The sequence below is a fragment of the Psammomys obesus genome, unplaced genomic scaffold (genome assembly GCF_907164565.1).
Source record: "Psammomys obesus unplaced genomic scaffold, mPsaObe1.curated_primary_1811, whole genome shotgun sequence".
Lineage (NCBI taxonomy): Eukaryota > Metazoa > Chordata > Mammalia > Rodentia > Muridae > Psammomys > Psammomys obesus.
In genome coordinates, this window is record NW_026596051.1 from 35,371,163 (window position 1) to 35,392,080 (window position 20,918).

At 46.9% G+C, this 20,918-nt stretch overlaps 1 protein-coding gene across 1 annotated transcript in view; it reads right to left on the reverse strand.

The window, feature by feature from the left end:
• Window positions 1–20,918, reverse strand: part of Sel1l3 (SEL1L family member 3) — a 109,479-nt gene that overhangs the window by 48,275 nt on the left and 40,286 nt on the right. Inside the window, exons 9-11 of the mRNA XM_055623830.1 lie at window positions 18,752–18,892; window positions 4,776–4,987; window positions 3,408–3,587 (exon numbers count right to left, since the gene is read on the reverse strand). Of these exons, the coding sequence (XP_055479805.1) occupies window positions 3,408–3,587; window positions 4,776–4,987; window positions 18,752–18,892 (533 nt within the window). The remainder of the gene's footprint in view (window positions 1–3,407; window positions 3,588–4,775; window positions 4,988–18,751; window positions 18,893–20,918) is intronic.

A 20,918-nucleotide genomic window follows, 5' to 3' on the forward strand; every position in this document is an offset into this window, starting at 1 on the left:
CACACACACACACACACACACACACACACACACACACAGCTCAGTATCTCACAGGGACTGGTTCCAGGACCCCCACAAGCAATGAAATCCTCGAATCTTGTCTCTTACCTAAAGTAATATGGTAACTGTGAGCCCAGAGCCTCCAGCATGTTTCAAACGCATTTGACCGCTGTCCCACAATCCCAGCCCCTCCTCCATGTTCTAAATCGTAGCTAGAGTACTTTTAATAATACAATGTAGACATAAGATGGTTACTATGCTGTGTTTCTTAGGGAATAGTGAGGAGAAAAAGTCAATACAAACTGAGGGCAGACACCTTGTCTTTTTGGAATGTTTTCAATCTCTGCTGTTACATCTGAAAGTGTGGCCTCTCAGACACACACTCAGCTATATACACACATATATTACTTTCTGTCTGTGTGACCATTGGGGGTTGGGACGTCAACACTGGAGTTAGAGGAAACACAATCCTGCCCCTAAGAGGTGTTGTTGCAGTAGCTCAGGGGACAGATGATGAAGGACAGCAGGCAGGAATGGCAGCGAAGATGGGGAAGAGAGGAACGGGGGTGGTCATTAGGTAGGATAAGGGGGTCAAGCTCCCCCATTTCCTAGTGTAACCATTGATGTCCTCTGGGGAGGTGTGAGCAGCAGAGGAAGGGAGCTACCTATGGTAAGCTTCTTTTGGGACATAGATGAAAAGTAAGAAAGTTGTTAGGTGGAGATACAAATTGGGCACTATCAATATGCGAAGACAGTGTGGCCAGGGATGTGACTGAAGCCCTCCATTCCCCCTAGAAGCCTCAGAAAAAAAGGAGATCCGTGACCAAGTCAAGAGAGAGAGAGAGAGCGAAAGAAAGAGAGACAGAGTGAGACAGAGAGAGAGAGAGAGAGAGAGAGAGAGAGAGATCTAAGAATCTAAGAACTGGGCTGAAGGAAAAGAGCTCATTTGCAATTTAAGACACAGAACAGAGGGAAAGCTAGCTGTCCTTCCAGGTTTACCTGCAGCAAAGTCCTGCTCATTCACGAGTGGGGAGCATAGTGAGACTCCTGATAAAGGAGACAAAATGATGTGAATCACAGAAGCAACGAGAATGAAGAAAGGCGTTATTGACAGATCCTTCGTTTGTTAATTAGAGATCTGGCTTTGAGAGCTCCTCATTTGCTACATTATGCTGGTGAATTAATAGATACCTCAACAAAAGGACATTTAACTGAACGCATGACACCTGCTTCAATCCTCAAGAAGCCATTAATTAGGAATTCTTAAGAAAATGAGCGATGACACAACTCCTCTAAGTGCGTAATTCCTACCCACGATGCCTAATCATACGGCCTTTCAGCTGGGAGACACATCCTTTCCGTTCATCTCCTCTGCTTCTGACCAATTAAACACTTTCGTTCACAATCATAACATTTCACATGCCAAATCTTCAAAAGAAAAGGAGCTTGTCAGCGACATAATGCTTTCCATTGCTAATTGATGGCGAATTTGAATTCTTAAATGTGTGATCTGTACATGCACGATGTTATGAACATGTTTGGGCTTGGTAGAAAGGTAAAGGCAGCTTTATTTTACAACTTGATTTTGTAAAAATGTGGTTTTTTGCATAGCAATAGTTTTTTTTTTTTAAACAAAAAGATGGATTAATTAATTGCTGCCTAACCGAGGTCAAATTTTGCAAGTCATTGATATACACAGAGAGAATAATCAGCTATAAGTGACAAGTGTGTTACAACTTTATTTGAAGGAAGAAAAAAAAAGACTGATAACATCTAAAGGAATAAGAATGTCTCTATAGAGAAAGACATTTTGTAATGGCTTCTGTTCTTGTCCTCCTCCTGCTCTTCCTCCTTCTCCTCCTCCTCCCTCTCTTCCTAACCTCTTCCTCATCTCCTCCTCCTTCACCCTCCTTCTTGGGACAGAATCTCACAAATCCCAAACTGGCCTTGAACTTGCTATGTAGCCAAGGCTGATCTTGAATTCCTGATCCTCCTGTCTGCTCCTCTGGTGTGTTGAGATTACAGGCATCTGCCACTATACCTGATTTTATGCAGGGGATTGGACCTTGTGCATGCTAGACAAGTGACCTGCCAGCTGATCACATCCTTAGGCCATTCACTGAAGGTTTATCTCGCTGAGCGGTTTATTTCACAGCAGTAAAGTGGCCACTGTAGATTTTTTTTAATTTAATTTAATTTTTAGAAACCATCTATTTCCATGTATCAAACACCACTTTTCTGCACTGTGGGTTGGTTTCTGACTCAATCCTAGGGCTGTTTGGGTCCCAGTTAGTCACTTGAGATTCAAGTGTAGCCAGGTCCGTCCCACAGGCACACCTGCCCAGCAGGCAGGGAAAAGCAAAGTTCATGGCAGAGATCACAGACAAATCCTGCCACTGAGTATCATACTGTCTGTGGCTACACAGACCCAAATGCCCCATTTATTTCCACATTTCCCTGGCAGAGATCAGCAGGTGAAAAAAAAAGGGGGGGGGGGAGAACGCCCTTTCAACCCTCAAAGCAAACTAGTTGTATTATCAACATGAACCATCTCACACTCCTCTGTGACCCTGAAGTCAACCAGCCCACTGTCTCCTCCTACATGTGTAGGTAGGTCCATGCCTTCAAGAAGCCATTCCTGCTCTTCTTACCCAGATACCTTTGCTGGCAGCCTTTTATTCTCATCCCCGAAAGAAGTCCGGAAGCAAGCCATCAGTGAGCCTAATCTAACACCCCTGCTTTTTTGACAGATGTGAGCCACTGATTTCTTTGTCCAGTGAGTCAGCAAGATTGGGAAGAATGCAAGAAGTAGGGGCTCTTGCTAGTCACCTCGTCTAGCCCTTAATGTGCCAAGGTGCCATCTTTAAGCATCCACCGCCTGGGAGCAGTGAGTAGAAGGGCCCATTCGAAGGAGACCTTTCTCAGGCATGCAGCCCTGGGAACCTGGCTGGAGATAAAGCTGGCTTCCATGTGTGGTAAACCCGCTTGTTCAGTGTGTACGGACGGATAGGGTGCCGGCAGATTAACGCCTCCTCTCAATCTGATTCCTTCCCTTCTAACATCTCTAGATCTCGCCCTCTCATATGGACAAAATATTTTTGTTTCTGGTATGATTTCTTTTTTTTTCCAAGGCCAAAACCTGCCTCAGGTGCCAATCTCCCCTTCACATACCAGTTTGGCCACTCATGGACAGCTCATGGATGCAGGCGCATGCCTGCGGTCAGCCTGGGAACCTGCACAAATGCAGGAAATGGGAGCAGAAGACAGGGCGATAAAGCCTTCCTCTCTGTCAGACAACGCACAGCAACGGAGAGCTGCCACATAACCTAGATGCGGGGGCAGGCAGCATCGCATTGCTCGGAGGCCCTGAGAGCCAGGCTGTCAGCACCCCAGACACCCCCCTCTACCTGGTCTCCCCGAAGTGTGTGCTGGTCGAGGGGCGTCTTCGCAGCAATGTTGCTGTAGTAGGCGTAGGAGAGCTCCCAGTCCAGTGGGTAACTGTCGACACCCTGGTAGTGCTTGTATCCGAGATTCATTGATGACAGCCTCTCGCTGCCCTGGCCTCCAACCAGACTATATAGCATGCCCTGTTAGGAAGAAACTGATAGTTGATAAAACATTCACAAGACTGTGGATAAGGTTATGAAATCCCCAAAAGCTGAAAGGTCATGTACTCCCTCTCTGTAATCCCAGCCATTCTAGAAATGTTAATATATCTCTAAAAAAAAAAAAAAAGACTAAACCAAAAACCACACACACAAAGGCAAGCATCCACACACAGAGATCAGAAATTAAAAGTGATCAGAGAACGTGTACTGTTTTCTTGTGATAGCGGTGTCTGTCAACGTGACTGTGCTGGCAGGGGACCAGCATCATTTCTCGGGGAGGCTGCTAGGCTGTTTCCAATGAGGCCTGGAATTGGGAGGCTGAGTAAAACAGATGGTCCAACCCAGGGTGGGGGGAGCGGCATCCCATAGAGAGCCTAAGGAGAGCCAAAGGCAAAGGAAGGAGAATTCATCCCTTTTGGCTTCTTCCTGCCTGCCTGAGCTGGGACCCCGGTCTTTTCCTGCCTGAGGAGTAGAATTTCCACTACCAGCTCCCCTGGCCATCAGTCCTTTCTGGCTTTGACTAGAAACCCACCGGCAGCAGCTTTCCTGGCCTCCCACTTGCAGATGGCAGAGCAGGGAACTTCTCAGACTCCATAATTGCATGAGCTGATTCTTGAGAATAAATCTCTTCCTATATATAATCCCATTGGTTCTGTTTTTCTGGAGAACCCTGACTAATACACTGAGGAAAATGTGACTCTAAATGTTAGGCACGTTGCATAATCAATTCAGATTCAAGACCCTAAGTAAAACTGTCTACTTTGGCATTTATTTTGATAGCAAAAGAGGTGGATATGGCAACAAGAGCTCCACAGCTTTTTATTAGCTAAAAAGTAACGTGAGGTGATGGCCTCACCGTGAAGACCATTGCACTGTTCACGGAAGAGGTCCCTGATTTTGAAGGATGGGATTCCAGCATGCCCTGCTCAAAATGTCCCTTGGATGGTTTACCAAAACATGAAAGCCATGAGGAGAAATGGAGAAGTGACTTTTTCCTTCCCTAAAAGCAGGTTATTGTGTAGTCCCAAAGCCTGAGAACATTTTCCCCCCGGGTGTAAAGATTTTAGGGGACTCCAAGGACCTGCAACACATCCAGGGCCAGGAGGGGTGTCTCTCTGCACACATAGCCCAGGTGACAGGTGCTCCCAAGCCCGTGAAATACGGCACCTGCAGCTGATCCCGAGCGCCATTCAATCCAGTTTCATAGAAGACTGTGAGGTAGTAGGATGCTTTATGGTATCCACAGCAGCTGGAATCCATCAGGAAGGGGATGGCAGAGCTAATTTGGTGGAGGCCATCAATGCCGGAGAGTCTCTTTACAGCTCTCTCGAATATCCTTGCACCGATTTCTAATACGGAGTCATTTTGGTTCCATGGCACTGTAAATAACACAATTCGAAGCACTCAGAATTAATTACCACGGGGCTGATGTGGCTGGAGAAGAAGGAAGGCAAGCCAATTAAATACCTTTGTTATTGACAAGGTGGGCCCTGCCGTTTCTTGAAATATACCACCCTCTGGGGAAGAAAATTAAACCCTTTGGGGGAAGCTATGGTGTCAGTCTGTAAAAAGCTTTTCCTCTGGCACTAAATGACAGCCTCGAATCCCAGGGAAAAGGATGTGCCTCTCATAGCTGAGAGGGTGCCTCAAGAGAGTGATTCACTCAGTGTAATTCACTGCCCAATCAGGGCTGCTGAAACTTCCAGAGAGACTCTTCTTCGGAGAGGCGGAAGAAGAATGTGTTTTATCCCAGAAATAGTTCCTTGGTTCTGCTACCAAAATTTGAGCAAGAGCATTTTATTTTGAGATGCTTCCTCATCATCTTTTGATTCCAGTTTTGCTTGTGGGTCTCTCCATATAATGAAAAGAATGAGTCAACTCTTATGGAAGGCTTACAAGACGCCAAACACAGGGTCAAGTATCCAACGCAAATGAGGCCATCAGATAGGCACTAGCTGAGATGGTTGATACTATTATTAGCTTCCCCCTCCTTCTTCACAGCAGGGGACTAAGGCCTGAAGAAGCAAAATAACTTGTCTACAGTTACAAAGGCTGGCAAAGGGCTGGGCCAACCTTTGAACCCTTCTAGGCAGGTCACACAAGCCAGAGTTCACTCTCACCCCCTTGTGGACAGGCGAGCAGCTATGTTCACCAGGGCCCTCCTACCACCGATAGGGGCTTGTCTGATGTTGCTGTAATACGCGTGGTGCTTTCTCTTACAAGACCTCTCATAAATCTATATGCTGATCAATGTCTAAGGCAAGAGAGCAAGTGTGATGGCTTCACAGGGCGACTGTTAGAATCTTCCAAAGCCTGTCTTTGCTAGCCCTCTCTTTTATTTATTAATGAAGCCAAGAAATGCTTCTAGGACAGGCAAGACACTATTGTAGGTGCCATGCTACAAACAATCACACAGGATGGAAGATGTTATTTGCAGGAAACATAGGACCCAAGTTACATGTAAACAACACCAGCTTGAATGTTAAATTAAATGTCAGCCTTGACTAAAGTTTCACCTGCCTAAAAAGTGGGACTTCCAACATTTTTATTCTCTTCATTGTAATTTTTTAAAAGTAACTTAAAAAAAAAATGTCCAGGAGGCAAAGGATAGATCATTTTGCTTAACACAGCAGTAAGGAACGAGCAGAGAAGTTTTTGCCAGGAATGAGAGGTGTGGCTTAGGTTTAGTGAAGACTAATTTCTTTGCAGTGCTTCATTTTAAAAACAAAAGTTGCATGGGGGGGGGGCTTAGTTGGTAAAGTACTTGCCACAAAGGCATAGATACCTGAGTTTAATCCCTGGCAACCACATAAAAAGCCAGGTAGAGAGGCATTTGCTTCTAACACTCGGACTGGGTAGGCAAGGCCAGGAGATGCCCAGAGCTTGGTAGCCAGCTAGCCAAGTGGAATTGGTGAGCCTCAGGCCAATTCAAGAAAACCCTGTCTCAACAAACAAGGGTATGATGTCTGCATCTGGAATGCCCACCAGTCTCCACACACAGACACACACACACAGCGTGTACGCATCTGCACAGAGAGGTTCGAAAGTACACACACACACACACACACACACACACACACACACACACGCACGCACGTACGCACACACACACACACACAGACACAGACACAGACACACACACACACGCACATGCGCACACACACATACACAGATCCAGAACTGGAATCATGAGAGCTGATACATTTGTTTACAAGCTGCTGGTGGTCCCTGTGAAACCCCAAAAGGCAGATAGAATCTTCGCCCAAAGACTTCTGAAAGGTGGACCGACTCTCTGCTCCAGCTGCATCTGTGTGGGCTCTGCAGACCCCAAACACCCAGAACCACAGCAGCTGAAAAAGCCATCCTACTGCCTTGAACAACAGCGTGCCTTTTCCATATTCTCCGTGTTCGTTTATTTGCTTGCTTGCCTTTCTCTTGAAAGCTGTAACTATTATGCAAGAAACATAAGTATTTGTTTTTGTAAGACAAATCAAACAATGCAAATGGTATTAAATAAAACAGAAGTCTTCACTCCCCCACTCTGTCTTTAGTGAAGAAAAAAAAGCTGTGAAAAAACTTGGTACCTATGCCTGGAGACTTCTCCTTTGCATGCACAACAATTCGTGTATGCATTTGTTAACATATATACACTTTTCTCCCAGTGGCATACTGTGCCACTATAGGTTCTGATTACATGTTTTAAATTTTTATTAAGTTTTACTTATTTATTTGTGTGTGTGTATGCGGTGGTGCGTGCATGCGGAAGCATGCATGTGGAGGTCGGAGGACAATCTGGGGGAGTCAGCTCCTTCTTCCTTCCCCTATCTGCATCCCTGAGATCACGCTCAAGCCTCCAGGCTCTGTGATAAGCCCCTTGCTCACTGAGCCATCTCACCAGCCCAACTTCCTCTTTTAAATTAACTATTTGTCATTAATAGTTCTCTGTGGGTGTCAGAAGATCGTTCTGTTTAATGCCTCAGTAACGCAGAGGAAGAGCAGGGTGATATCACAGTTGGTAAGGTGCCTGTACAAGCACGAGGCCCTGAATTCAGATCCCCAAAACACACATCAGAAGCTGAATGTTATGACATATGCCTGTAACCCAGGCTCAGGGCGAATAAGGCAGGTTGATCCCTGAAGCTCCTTGGCCAGCTAGCAGAACCTAATGCACCAGCTTTAGTTTTAAGGAGAGTCCTGTCTAAAAAAAAAAAAAAAAAACAACAACAACAACAACAACAAAGGTAGAACCTGATTGAGCAAAGGCACCAATGTTGACCTCAGGCCTTCACACACACTTACATGCACACACATACATCCTCCCAACAACGAACAAAAGAATGAATGAATGAATGAATGAATGAATGAATGAATGATAGTAATTGGGACACCACTTCCAGGATTCTCCCCAGTTCCTTAAATTCTCAGTCGTCCACATCCCGTGTACATCGTGGCAGAGTGTTTGCGTGTAACCACCGTACACCCTCCTGTGTGTCCCCTCCTGCATACTCTGTCAGGTGTGTCCCGCCCACAGCTTGTGGCCACATGTGGCCAAGAACAGCTATGAACTCAGCCCAACTCAAAAGCTAAACTAACTTGAAACATTTGCTTGTGGTTTTTGTTTTGTTTTGTTTTTATTTCAACTCAACTGTGTGGTTCTAGAGCATGAACATTCAAGATGACAATGATGACAATGTCCTGTTACACTGTGAATCGGCTAGCCACACCCTTGAGCCTAAATCATCTCTAGATTCCTTGTGTCCAGCACATTGGAACTGCTGTGGAAGTGGCTGTTACACTGAACTATAAGGACTAATAGTAAGAAAATATGTCTGTAATGTGTCCATTACTCAGTTTTGTGGGTTTTGTTTTGTTTTTGTCAGTGCTGGGGATTGACCTGAGGACCCTCACACACCAAGCATTGAGGACTACAGCTCCACCCTCGGCCGGCTGTTCTAAGTACCTTTGATCCACCATCGGTAGTGTGCTGTGGCTGAGCTTACAGGCCAACCATACTGCATTTTACAGCTGAACCAAGTTCTCTATTCTTATACCCTTAGGTTTCGTCTTGTGATTTCCACAACCAACATTAAAGCGATGGGCAGCCCTGGACACTTTTCTCTGTTTTCCTGATGGGTTATGCCTCTATAACAACAACCTTTTCCACCAGGACGCTGGGAATCTCATCTTGTTGGGGTTTCCCTTTGTCTGCTGAGGGAAACACGCCACACTACTAGGCCATTCCCCTGATGAGAACGTGCTCCATGGATTCAGTAAGCATGATAGTACAGAGACACTGAAAATAAACATAGATCCTACTGCTGCTCCCTCATGTATTTGGTTTTAAACATGTGCTCATTTCAGATACCCCTGTGTGCACATTCCCGGCAAAGCGGCATCCTTATTATGGTTGACAATTGATTCTGGCCTCACCTCCCTGCCAAATTCCTAACTAAGATGATGGGTTTTGCCTGAGTACACAGGGACACCAGCTTTGTGGGCTCAGAGGAGGGAAGGGCTCCAAAAGAAATGAAACTCTAAATGAAACACCTGCCCCGCTGACCCCTGGCACAGAACCCCAGAAATCATTATCAGGAGCATCAAGGTAGCTGAGGCTGCCGGAAAAGATGGAACAAACCTGGAATCCTCCAGGCTCGATTCTGGGCCCAAAATGCTCTGCAGACTAAAAAGGCTTGCTCATTTCTTTTTTATATTAGAATTCTTAACTCCCTCCCAGAAAAATATCACCAATTGGTATTTTCTCTGTCCAAGATTCTAAACAATTTTCTGCACTAGTGAATTTAATAAAAATAATAATGCTAAGGTAAAATTACTCATTTCACACATTTGTTAAAGTTCGAATTGTAACTATTGTCTAAAATCAAAGCCACAGTGCCTTTGTCGATATTAAAGGCAGTTTAATGAAACTGTTAATTTCACCCATCTGGTTTAGCATATGCATTTTTTTTTCTAACCGATCTGTAACTGAAAACATGTCTTGTTTGTGGAGATTAATGGTATAATGAAGAAACAAACAGACAGAATGGGAGATTATCATTTCTGTATTTTCATTTTCTTTTTGTACCAGAAGCTAAGGAATAAAGCCATAGCCACCCATCACGTAAGCCCTACGTTACAGATAGCATGGCATGGCTCCTTTCACTCTTCATTCACCTGGGAAGGTGTGTGCGGATGGCTAGAAGAGACAAGCGGCAGACGCTGAGAGGACAGCCACCCATTCTGATGAAGAACTCAGGAGGTGAGAGGCACCCTCGCTCTCTGTGCGAGGGACAGAGACATCAACAGAAAAGTCATTTGGCGAGTCAGGCTTCTGAATGGCAAAATAGAAGTTTGAAATAGGAGAAAAGTGTAAGGAGGAAATAGCAGGCCGCTGTTCTAAGGAGCGCTCTTCATCAAGTTTGGTGACTTAAAAAACACTCAGTGAGCTTCTCATTTGCATCCTGATCTGAGGTCCCGATGGGCTCCAAGAACCTTCAAGAACCTGCTGCTTTAGTGCCTCAGCACAGCCCGCATGACTGTCAGCACTGAGACCACCAATAATGTCCACACTGTCTCTCTTTCTCCTTCCCTCGGATACAGTGGAAGTGCTCTGGAAATGGGTGTTACTCCGAATTGTTTAGGAGTGAATAACAAGGAAAAAAAAATGTCTGAACATGTTCACTACAGATGCAAGTTTTTCCTTGTTATTTTTATTTTTGAGTAGTGTTGATGATTGATCCAGGGGCCTCACATGTACTAAACATCTACCTCAGAGCTCCATCCATCCTGATTTTCTAAATATTTACATCCTTCTTTCCTCCCTTCTCTTCCTCTTCTTCCTTCTCTTCCTCTTTCCCCTGGCTCCCTCTCTCCCCCTTCTCCTTTTAGGATTGTTATTTTTTGGGTGGGAAAACTGTAACCTAGTTCTTTGTTTTCTTCCTCATTACCTCTGTACGAGTGTATTTTAAAACCCAAAAATACATGCTTCCAACTCCTAACAATAAAGGTGACGACTCTCCAACGGCCAAGCATAGCTCTTAAGGGAAGGGCTGCCCAGCCATTACTGGGTCACAGAACTGCATTTCCATCACATCCATGCTCTGAATTTTAGGGTCTTCAAGCACACAGGGGAAGTGTTGGCAAAATTAAAATCAAAGTAGCGTTCTAGTGCTTTCCCCTCGGCAGATTGTATGGAGACACATCTCTGCATTGTGCTCCAAAGCCCGGGGCAAGTGGCCCTGTAGAAACCAGGCAGATGGTGTCAGCCCTGGCAGAGAAGCCCAGGCTTGGACCTGGCCTCATCCCAGCACACCATTTATTGGCAGCTCCTCAACTTCCTCTAGGCACTGGCACCAGCCGAGTGGGCTTAGTGGTAACCCTGCAGAATTGAGGGAGAGAAGACAGTTCCAGCCCAGGCCGATATCCCCAGGGGCTCCAGCCATCATAGCAGCTTCACTCATGCAGCCTCCTGCCTTTATGGTACCTCGGCCTAACCGTGTACCCCTGGCTAGCTGGATGTGAGCCTTTGAGGTCTCCTTTGCTGTCCCCAGCCCTCAGGCCTGGAGTCCAGACCTCAGTGCCTCCTGGAACCTTGCTGGTCCTGGTACCAAAGCACTCTTCAAAGGGTTTTTTTTATTTCAAACTTCTCAGTTTTGACAGGGATGGTGTGACAGGAGAATAAAAGAATGAAATGGCCAGAATAACTCTTAAATAATGAAAACCATGCATGAGAAAAAAACCCAAATGCTAACAGGACCATTTCCATGCCCCAGCAACTTCCATCTTCCTAGAGAATTCAAGGCTCAGGAGACTGCTTTAAGGCTGACCAATCCAAATGCCCTGCTGAAGTCCTGATCTGAGGGTCTTGTATCGGATGTCACCCCAACACCCTGCACAGTGGGAACTTGGAGACAGAGCAGGGATAGATTTCAGAGACCAAGCAAGGCAATCAGGATGCAGAGTTCATCTCCAGAAAGCAGAGAGCGGGAGAGTCTCGGGAGCATCTATATGCATTGCAGCTGGGTACCCCATGAGTGCTGCCATCTTTAATTCAAAGGCTTCCAGACTCTGTGAGGTGAAGAACAAGCCCTGTTATACATGAAAGTGAAGACACCAGTGGGAACAGCTGAGTTTTACAGCATGTTAGCACATCAGCTGTCAACATTTAGCAAGCCTCCCCCACAGTGCCCCCCCAGCACTTGGCCTAGAGCTGTGTGTGGGCTGGTTCCACTCTCAGTGTGGTTGCCTTAGGGCCTAGCACAGTGCCAGGGGGTACTCAATCTATGAGTCTTCCAAACTGGCTTTTCAACGTCCCTTGGGGACTATTTTACATTTGAGTTCCTGCACACCTCACCACCAGAATAGAGCCATAAGAGAAAGCAGGAAGGAGGAGGGCCATATTTCCAAAATTCTTTGGCATACATGGAACTGACAAGACCCCAATCTTCTTTCATGAGCTCTAGAAAGGAACTGCCAAGACCCCAATCTTCTTTCATGAGCTCTAGAGAGGGCCCGTAGTTCCAAGGACCAGAACAATGTTCACAGAGGCAAGATGGCAGCTCGAAAGAGGAAACAGGCTCATGACGACAGAGAAAGGAGAAAATGCAGAAGGTAGAAGAGAAAACCCAGTGGACTCTGTCTGTCTGGACTGGAGCCGTGGCTTTGCCGATGCAGACATCACTTTGGGTCTCCTAGGAATTGAAGTCATCATTCCTTCATTGACATGCTACCTCTGCGAAAGGCCTGAGGATGGCAAGAACCCTGGGGTCTAGGGGCACTGAGGCTCTTGGCTTCTCCAGACCTTTTGCTTAGAGGGCCTTCAAGACAGCAGGGAAAGCTGCTTGTCATCTTGAACACCTGGAATCCCAGCACTTGGGAAGCTGAGGCAGAAGGCTCTCTGTGAGTTTGGGGATAATGTCAACTGTCTGCCAAGGCCCTGTTTCAAAAGCGAAGAGCAACTGGAGCATAGAGCACTCCAGTCAAAACGCTTGTTGCACAACCACAAAGAATCAAACTGTATTTGATCCCCAGAACCTGTATTAAAAAGCCAGGCAGGGTAGCACATGCTTCTAATCCCAGCGCTGGGGAAGCAGATACTCGGAACTCACTGGCCAGTCAAACTAGACTTCTCTAGACTTGGATAAACATACACCTCCAAAACACTGAGAGGAAACATGGCTGAGGGGAACCATTTGTATTCCCACATGCAATGCAGCATTCATCATGACCAAGAGGTGGGATGAAAGTGTTCACCAATGGGCGAATGGAGAAATCAAATGTGGCTGGGAACAGTGGAAGACTGTTGACCGTAAAGAAAGGAAGGAGATTTTGGCACATTCTATACTGTGAGTGAAGACATCATGCTAAGTTTAATAAGCCAAACCACAAAATGACCCAAGCTAGATGGTCCATTTCTAGGGACCATTTCAAGTAGTGACGCTCACAGTAATAGAGAACAGAATGGTAATTTTCAGGGTCTGGGATAGATAGATGGGATTTTTTTTTAAGTGTATAAATTCAGTTTTTCAAAATTAACAAGTATGGTGATCTGATGTATAACATGCAAACAACAATGCCTCACTGCACAAGGAAAAACTTTGGAAATGGCAGTTTTTATGGTAAGCACATTAGCACAGCCCTCAAAGAGTTAAGGTGTGATCAACAGCTGATCTCTCTAGGTGAGGACATACAGCCTGCTCTGTGCTCATCTCATTGGCCAATGGAATGGAAGCTCCCCACCCCTGCAAAGTTCCACCTCTCCGCTGAAGTGTTGGCTTCGATGGGGGAGCAGATGCGCCATCTAAAATCACAGTGAGTTGTGGCGGGGGGGGAGTCACTCTGGAGTCTCAAGTGTGTATATGCAGAGGCCGGAAGCAGAATGTTGGCCTTGTACATGAGGAGATGCTTCCAAGGAAAAAGGATTCCTCATGAGGAATCAGGAGTGCCGTCGTCTTGTCTCATCTTCTCTATTTAACAAAGAAGAGAGAGGGCTGGAGAGATGGCTCAACAGTTCAGAGCACTGGCTGCTACTCCAGGGGACCTGGGTTTGATTCCCAGCACCCACATGTTTGGTGGCTCACAGATGTCTGTAACTTCAGTTCCAAATCTGATGCCCTCTTCTGACCTGCCTGGGTTCCAGGCATGCACGAGATTCATATATATCTATATCAATACACACACAAATAATAAAGTAAAAACAGGAATACTAATTCCACAAATTAATTTCTCTGAGGAAATAAAGAAACCTGTTGTTTACCTTTCCCTTTGGCCCAGCTAACTGTTGTTTAAACCAGAGCTTTGCTGGGATGTGACTTAGTGAGTGCTCAGCACACACAAGGCTTGGGATCAATCCCCAGTGTAAGACAATTCAAACACCTTGTCTAAATGTAACTTGAGTAGAGAAGATGGCTCAGGGTCAGGTGCTTACCTTGCAAGCCTGATGACCAGAGTTTCATCCCCAGAACCCACATGAAGGTGGAAAAAACAAAAACAAAACAAACAAACAAAAAAAAACCTCACTTCACAAAGCTGTTTTCTGACCTCCATATGTGCACCGTGAAATGAGCACCCACAAATGAGCATCCACGTCATACACACACACACACACACACACACACACACACACACACACACACAGAGAGAGAGAGAGAGAGAGAGAGAGAGAGAGAGAGAACATGCCAGTCTTTCCTTATTCTTTGCTCTATTCTGGCTCACGAGGGCATTCAGCCAATGCCCGTTTAATGAATAAAGGCATGAGGAGCTGAGAATGAGTTAAGAATACACTCAGCGAGAGCCTTATCTGTTGTACCTATTCCAGTCCTACAGCAAGAGTTCCAAGCATCGCACATCTGCCACTCAAGTCCATTTTCGTAGCTTATCTCAGATGAGGAAAATGCAATACGCTGTGTCATTACTATATGTGGAATGCTCAGGGCACAGTCCTGTTTGTTTTGTTTGTTTTGTTTTTAGAAAAAGAGGTCTGGTTTCAGGCACAGCTCTGGAAGTTCTAGGGAATGTTGCTGGCATCAGATCGGCCCTGGGGACCATGTCACAGTGGGAGCTTGTGAGAGATTCCATGTGGCCAAACAGGAGTCTAGGGAGAGAGTCTGTGTCTGGACTTACTCTTATTACTAATCCAGCCTTGTTCAGAGGTCCCATGAGAACCACCATAACCCCTTCTGAGGGCGGTGCCTACAGGGTCCAAGAGACCTCCCACTAGTACTTGTGTGTGTGTTGCATGCACATGTATGTGTTCGAGTGTTCACATGCATTTGTGTGCATATTGTATGGGATCTCCCTCTGCCTTAAGTTTGAGACTGTGACATTTTCCAAGCCTGGACCTCACCAAATCAGCAAGACCGTGCGGTCAGGCAGCCCCATGGATCCTCCCGACTCTGCCTCTCCAGCACTTGGAATATAGGCATGTATCACCTCATCTGTGTGCTAGAGATCCAAACTTAGGTCCTCCTGCTTGCACAGCCCTTCTCTAGCCCCTAACTCCCACCTCTAGAAACATCCCTTCCTCCCACAATACCACACTAGTGGCCGTGAACTCTTGGGGGACAAGCCACATCCAAACCACAGTGAGACAAGACTCACTTGATCAGTGAGACAAGACATGCCAGGACGACAGTACAGAGCGAATGCCCACACACTTTCTACAGATGACTTTTGGGGAGCATGCTGGGGCTATCCAGACACTAGGAGAAGGACGAGCTTGTCAGAAATGGTACTCAGGGGACCAGGAATGCAAGCGTACCAGCCTTACTGCTCTTCTTCTGATGAGGGACAATAGCAAAGGTCCATTAAACATGCAAACTGGTTTTCTACCTTCAATTTTCAAAATCAAGCTTTCTGCACTTTTCTCAACCTTGTTAGGAAGCTGGGTACGAGGTATGACACCAATTGCTCTCTCTTGGGTTATCCAGATGATGCTATCACAGCCCCAAGCAAGGGCACCGTGCCAGGCAGAGAAGGATGTGACCACGTGCATGCCCTACACTCTGCAGGAGGCTTCTGGGCCTTTCCAACCCAACCCAGAAAAACAGATGCCTCTGGTAGAATGAGGCAATAGATCCAGACGTTTTCCTTCCCTTCCTCTCCTGAGTCCCCCTGCTTCTCTGAGGCCCCCAGAGAAAGATAGAGGAGACGGGCAGTAGCTGTGTGCCCTGAGGAGGCCAAGGCCATGGCTTGGAAGCAGCACGGAACCTGTGGGCATCGCTTCTGCCCGTAATAAACTCATTGTGTAGGTCCTAAAGTAAAACATCCAGCTTGGGGTGGCTGGGGGTTGGGGTGGGGAGCCCCTCTCTCTCCTGAGGGCCACACAGCCTGGCCTTGACCAGTGGAACTTGCTAGATCTAGCTGTCCTGCAAGCTCATGATTTGAGTTTTTCATTTGATTCTATTTCCAGGCCTCTGTGGAGAATAAAATAGTCCTAAATTCAAATAAACAAAACCTTGAGCTATAAAAATAACATGAAAACATTTGTAATGAGAGTATTTTCTTAAAAAAGAATGTATTGTGAAAATTACTCGATGCTTCTTCCCACCAGTGAAACTATATTTAACCACGATCAGAAATCACAGACATGGGTTTTGGTACATGTGGCTGGAAGCGCAGCCTCAACTCCTCAGTGTTCTGCATGCTCTCCCTTTCTTCTTAGGTCTTTGTTAGGTGCGGGGCTATTCTCCCAGCTCACAGGGCCTCGGGGATAACCTGGGGCGTCTCTTCTCAGTCATCATAGCAGTTGGGGTGACTGGGCTTCTTGAGCACACAGGGACTGGCCAATGTCTAGTAATGTCTTGAAAGAAGGGGGTGGGTGTGGTTGATATTAGTGAGTAGAGGGGAACATATAACAGATATGCACAGAAGGACCCAAAACAAAGACCCTTCCAGCCCAAAAGAATACAGTATTGAAGAGGAGAGATGCTTCTCCAAAGGACTGAGTCCCGAGTCAGTCTTGTTTCCAATGCTAGGATCAAAGCCTTGAGCATTCTAGACAGTGCTCTACCACTTAGGTGCATGCCCGCTCCCAACCGCCAGTGTTTCATATACACAGTGTTTTCATATACACATATACACGCCAGCTCACTGAACCACGAGGGGTGGAGTGCTTCAGGAATCTCCAACCACCCCTTCCCCCTCCTCCACCGCTACCTCTGCCACCAGCACCAGCACCACCACCATTATCACCACCACCAACACCACCACCATCACCATCACCACCATCACCACCACCACCACCATCACCATCACCATCACCACCATCACCAGCACCAGCACCATCACCATCACCAGCACCAGCACCATCACCATCACCATCACCATCACCACCACCAGCAGCACCATTACCACCATCATCACCACCACCAACACCACCACCATCACCATCACCACCAACAGCAGCACCGTCACCACCACCATCACCACCACCATCACCATCACCATCACCACCATCATCACCATCACCACTCCACTCCATTGTGTAAACAAGGAAACAAGAGCTCGGTGAAAACAAACACTCGCTTAAGAGGGCACAGCAAATGTGTGTTAAATGAAGTGAAATCAGGTTACCCCGCTCCAGAGACCATGGCGTCATAGGGCTGATCCTCTTTACATCACCCAGCAGTCATGGGCGCTTGTGCGGCCACCTTTGTTGTATCCTTTCGCTCTGTCGTCATCACTCTGTCCTACACAGGCCTCCACCCTTTCTTCCAGGACTTTGCAATCCCCTCCTTGCTCCATGTTCTTCTAGCTCACCTCCCTGCCCCCAACTCCTGCCAGAGTAATGTCATTAAAAAAACAAAAAACCCTCTGGCTACACTCTGCCTGCAGCCTGGAACCCTCCAACTAATTGCAGGCACCTAGAGGGAAAACACCACACAGATTTGAGCTGGTGACTAAACTTTGGCTGAGCTCCTGGGTCAGCTCTGGGTTCCCATCCGATATGAGTCACTTAGCATACTGTGCCATCCCTTCTCCTCCCCCACCCCACCCCCGCTCTGTCTCCAACACCTCCTCCTGCCTTTCTTACTGGTAAATACTTCAAGAGAGAGTCACAATGTCACCTCCTCCAGGAAGCCCTTCTGGGAGATCTGAGTCTACAAGTGGTCACCCCTCTCTTCCCTGGCTTTTATTACAATTTGTCTTTGTTCGTGAGCCCATCACTCAAGAGTAGGGAACCTTCTGCCATCTCACTCATCTCTTCAGTCAAGCCCGTGACTAGGCGGTCCCTCAGTCAATATTAAAGAAGAGAAAAACAAATATCCTGTACAGCTTGGCTTCTTCTAGGATGGGCAGGGTCAGTGTTTAAAGCCCATGCCTTGGGACACTGCCATTCACGGGACGGGACATCACTCTCCCATTTCCTCCACTCAAAGACTTGGTTCTGTAACCAGGGACACAACGAATCTTTTTATCACCTGCTCCGTGCTCCTCCGCGTGACCCTTTCTAACAGGCACGGTTTCCAGATCCCCCGGGGCCTTACAGTGTGTACTTAACTAAGCAAATTCAAATTTCACCGGCCTAAGGAGAAACCTCAGCATCCAGGAAGGATCTTTAAATCTGAGATGACACTGAAATGTACTTCAAATCAGGAGGCTCAGGTTCAAACGCCTAAGGGTTAGATCCATGATGGTAGGTAGCAGGAGGTGAAAATTCAAGACCAGGGGTTGCGGGTACTCAGGGCATGCCTGGACTTAGGCCTTCCTTCTAGGACCCCTGACCATTAGGAACAGAGGCTCAGAGCAGCTACATCTTTGAATTTTGTTCTAAGTAGAGCTAGAAATTTGCATTTTTCTGAAAGTTTTTAGAAACCGATAATGAAATTCTTTTCAAATACACAAAAAGGTATTTTGCAAACTAACTCCATTTGGAGGCCAATTCTGGCGGCGGCCTGTCCCTTTGCAGCCTTGGCTTTAGATAAAGAATCGCTTGAGTGATCCCTAAATTTAAGTTTTTGGAAATATGCACAGATAAATATATTCAGTGCTGTGGACACACAAGGGCAGAATTTAAATCTGAAATTAAACTAGAACACTAGGGTTAAAAATAACATCGAGGCATAAATCACCGAGAGAGAGTGAGTGAGCCAGAGAAGCAGGGCGCCTTTCTAGCTAGTACAAACCCCAGGCGGGGGCTCAGTTACCGGTCCGCAGGTCCATCTGCAGCAGTGTCCGGAGCAAGATGCGGTGCCTGTCTCTCAGCTCCTTCTCCCAGGGCAGGGCCCTGCACACCTCGGCTCTCCCATACCTGTGCTTGAGGTCCAGGTAGGAGTTACGGACGTCACCTACACAGAAGCAGAAGGCATCACCTGCTCAGGAGCGGCAACATCCCTCTGAAAGCTGTCCTTCCTAAGGGGGAATAGGAGGGCAGGCTTAATGTTCCTGGAGTTGGCTTAGGTCCTTCGGGGATCTGAAAATGGCGGTGATACCTCTGCCTTGGGGTCAGCATTTGGAACCAAATCCAAGAGAAACATGCCAAAGATGCTCATGGCTGTTGACTAATCCTACAGCATGAGCAGCTGGCCTCTGACTTGTCCTTGTCCCCAGGCGGCCAATAATCTAGGCCATCTTGTTGGCATGTGTGTTGAAGAGCAAGGCCTGGGAGCCCCCAGGGAGGTGAGGCAGTTGGAGACTTTAGGAAACTCTCCCTGTTGCCACCATACAGGTTGGCAGACAGGGCTGGCTTTCTGACTCAAGGGCTCACTCCTTGAGTGTGTTATCCAAATGAGTTTCCTCTTTGGGACATTACTATTCCTGCTGGTCTGCCCCCTCTCCTGGCAGCGTCTTGTCATTGATTCAGCAGTAAATGCAGAAGCTGGGGGTTAGGACAGTGTATTCTTCTTATTTTTTTTTTTTTACTCTCATGTGTAAGCAAGGGGCGTACATGTGGGGGTGCGCATGAACGTGCCTGGAGAGGGCAGGGGAAACCCGCAGGTGTCATTTTCAGAAACGTCGTTTATCCTTTGAGATGTGGTTTCTTGTCCTGGAGCCCATCAGGTAGGCTAGCCTGGCTGGCCAGCTAGCCCTGGTCTCCACCCCCCGGCACTGGGATTACCGGTGAGTGACCTCATGTCCAGGTTTTTATCTGGATTCTTGGCATGGAACTCAGGTCCTCGTGCTTGCAAGCACTTTACAATGGAGCCATCTCCTCAGCCCATGATAATCCATTCTTTTTTTATTATCATTACATTTTTGTTTATTTATTTTATGTGTGTATGTATGTGGAGGGTGGGGATCCTGTGTGTACTACAGGGCTCAAGTGCGCATCAAAGGACGTGTGTGTGTGTGTGTGTGTGTGTGTGTATGTGTGTGTGTGTGTTTTCTGAGACAGGATTTCTGTGTAGCCTTGGTTGTTCTGAACTCACTTTGTAAACCAGGCTAGCCTCAAACTCACAGCAATCGCCTGCCTCTGCCTCCCCGAGTGCTGGTACCAAAGATGTGAGCCCAGCTTCTAAGGATAACTTTGAGGAGTCAGTTCTCTTCTTTCATCATGCGTATGCCAGGGACTGAATTTAGGCCGTCAGACTTGGTAGTATGTGTCTTTGCCCACTGAACCATCCCACCAGTCTGATGATCTACTCTTGAACAGAACTGCAGGGGTGCTGACTGCCTCCCACCCACTCTGACACGATGTGACCCTCTCAGACCAGGGCGTGACTGAGATGCAACTCTGGGAGGTAGGGATGGGGCATGAGGCAGGCAGGCAAGACTGAGATACTGAACTTGCTCTTGCCGATGACAAACACTGCACAGGAATTTCTCTCCCAGAAGGAACATGTGTGACTAACTGTAGTGTCACCACATCGCACATGGAGATCTAAAGCACAGGAAAAATTGACAAGTGCTAAGTCTAAGCTGGGACCCTAAGAGACATGACAGGACCAGGCTCTGTCCACACCCCGGGTGGGAGAGGAGATAGAGACAATGTCAGCACTGTCAAAGCAGTCTGAGATTCGTTCTTTCTGTCCAATTTACCAGGGCCTTCCTGAGCTGATTTGAGGATTTAAAAATAAAACAGGGCCCCTGACAGCAAAGATACTGTTCAGATAGTAATGGTCCAAGATAAAAGTACACCGGCGTTCACAATAATTTCTAGTCATTAATTTATATTTTCCAATGCATTTGAAAATATTTTTAGACCTGCCTTCTAGGGAGGAAGAGTGCCAGGCGAGGTTCAAAACATGTTCATTCATTTCTATTCTTAAACAAGATCAGGTAGGGTGGGAGCTTCAACCAGGTTTAGCTCTTGGCTGTTGCTGGTGCTTTGGAGGGTAGGCGGGGGTGGGGATCAAGGTGGGATGCACACTCTGG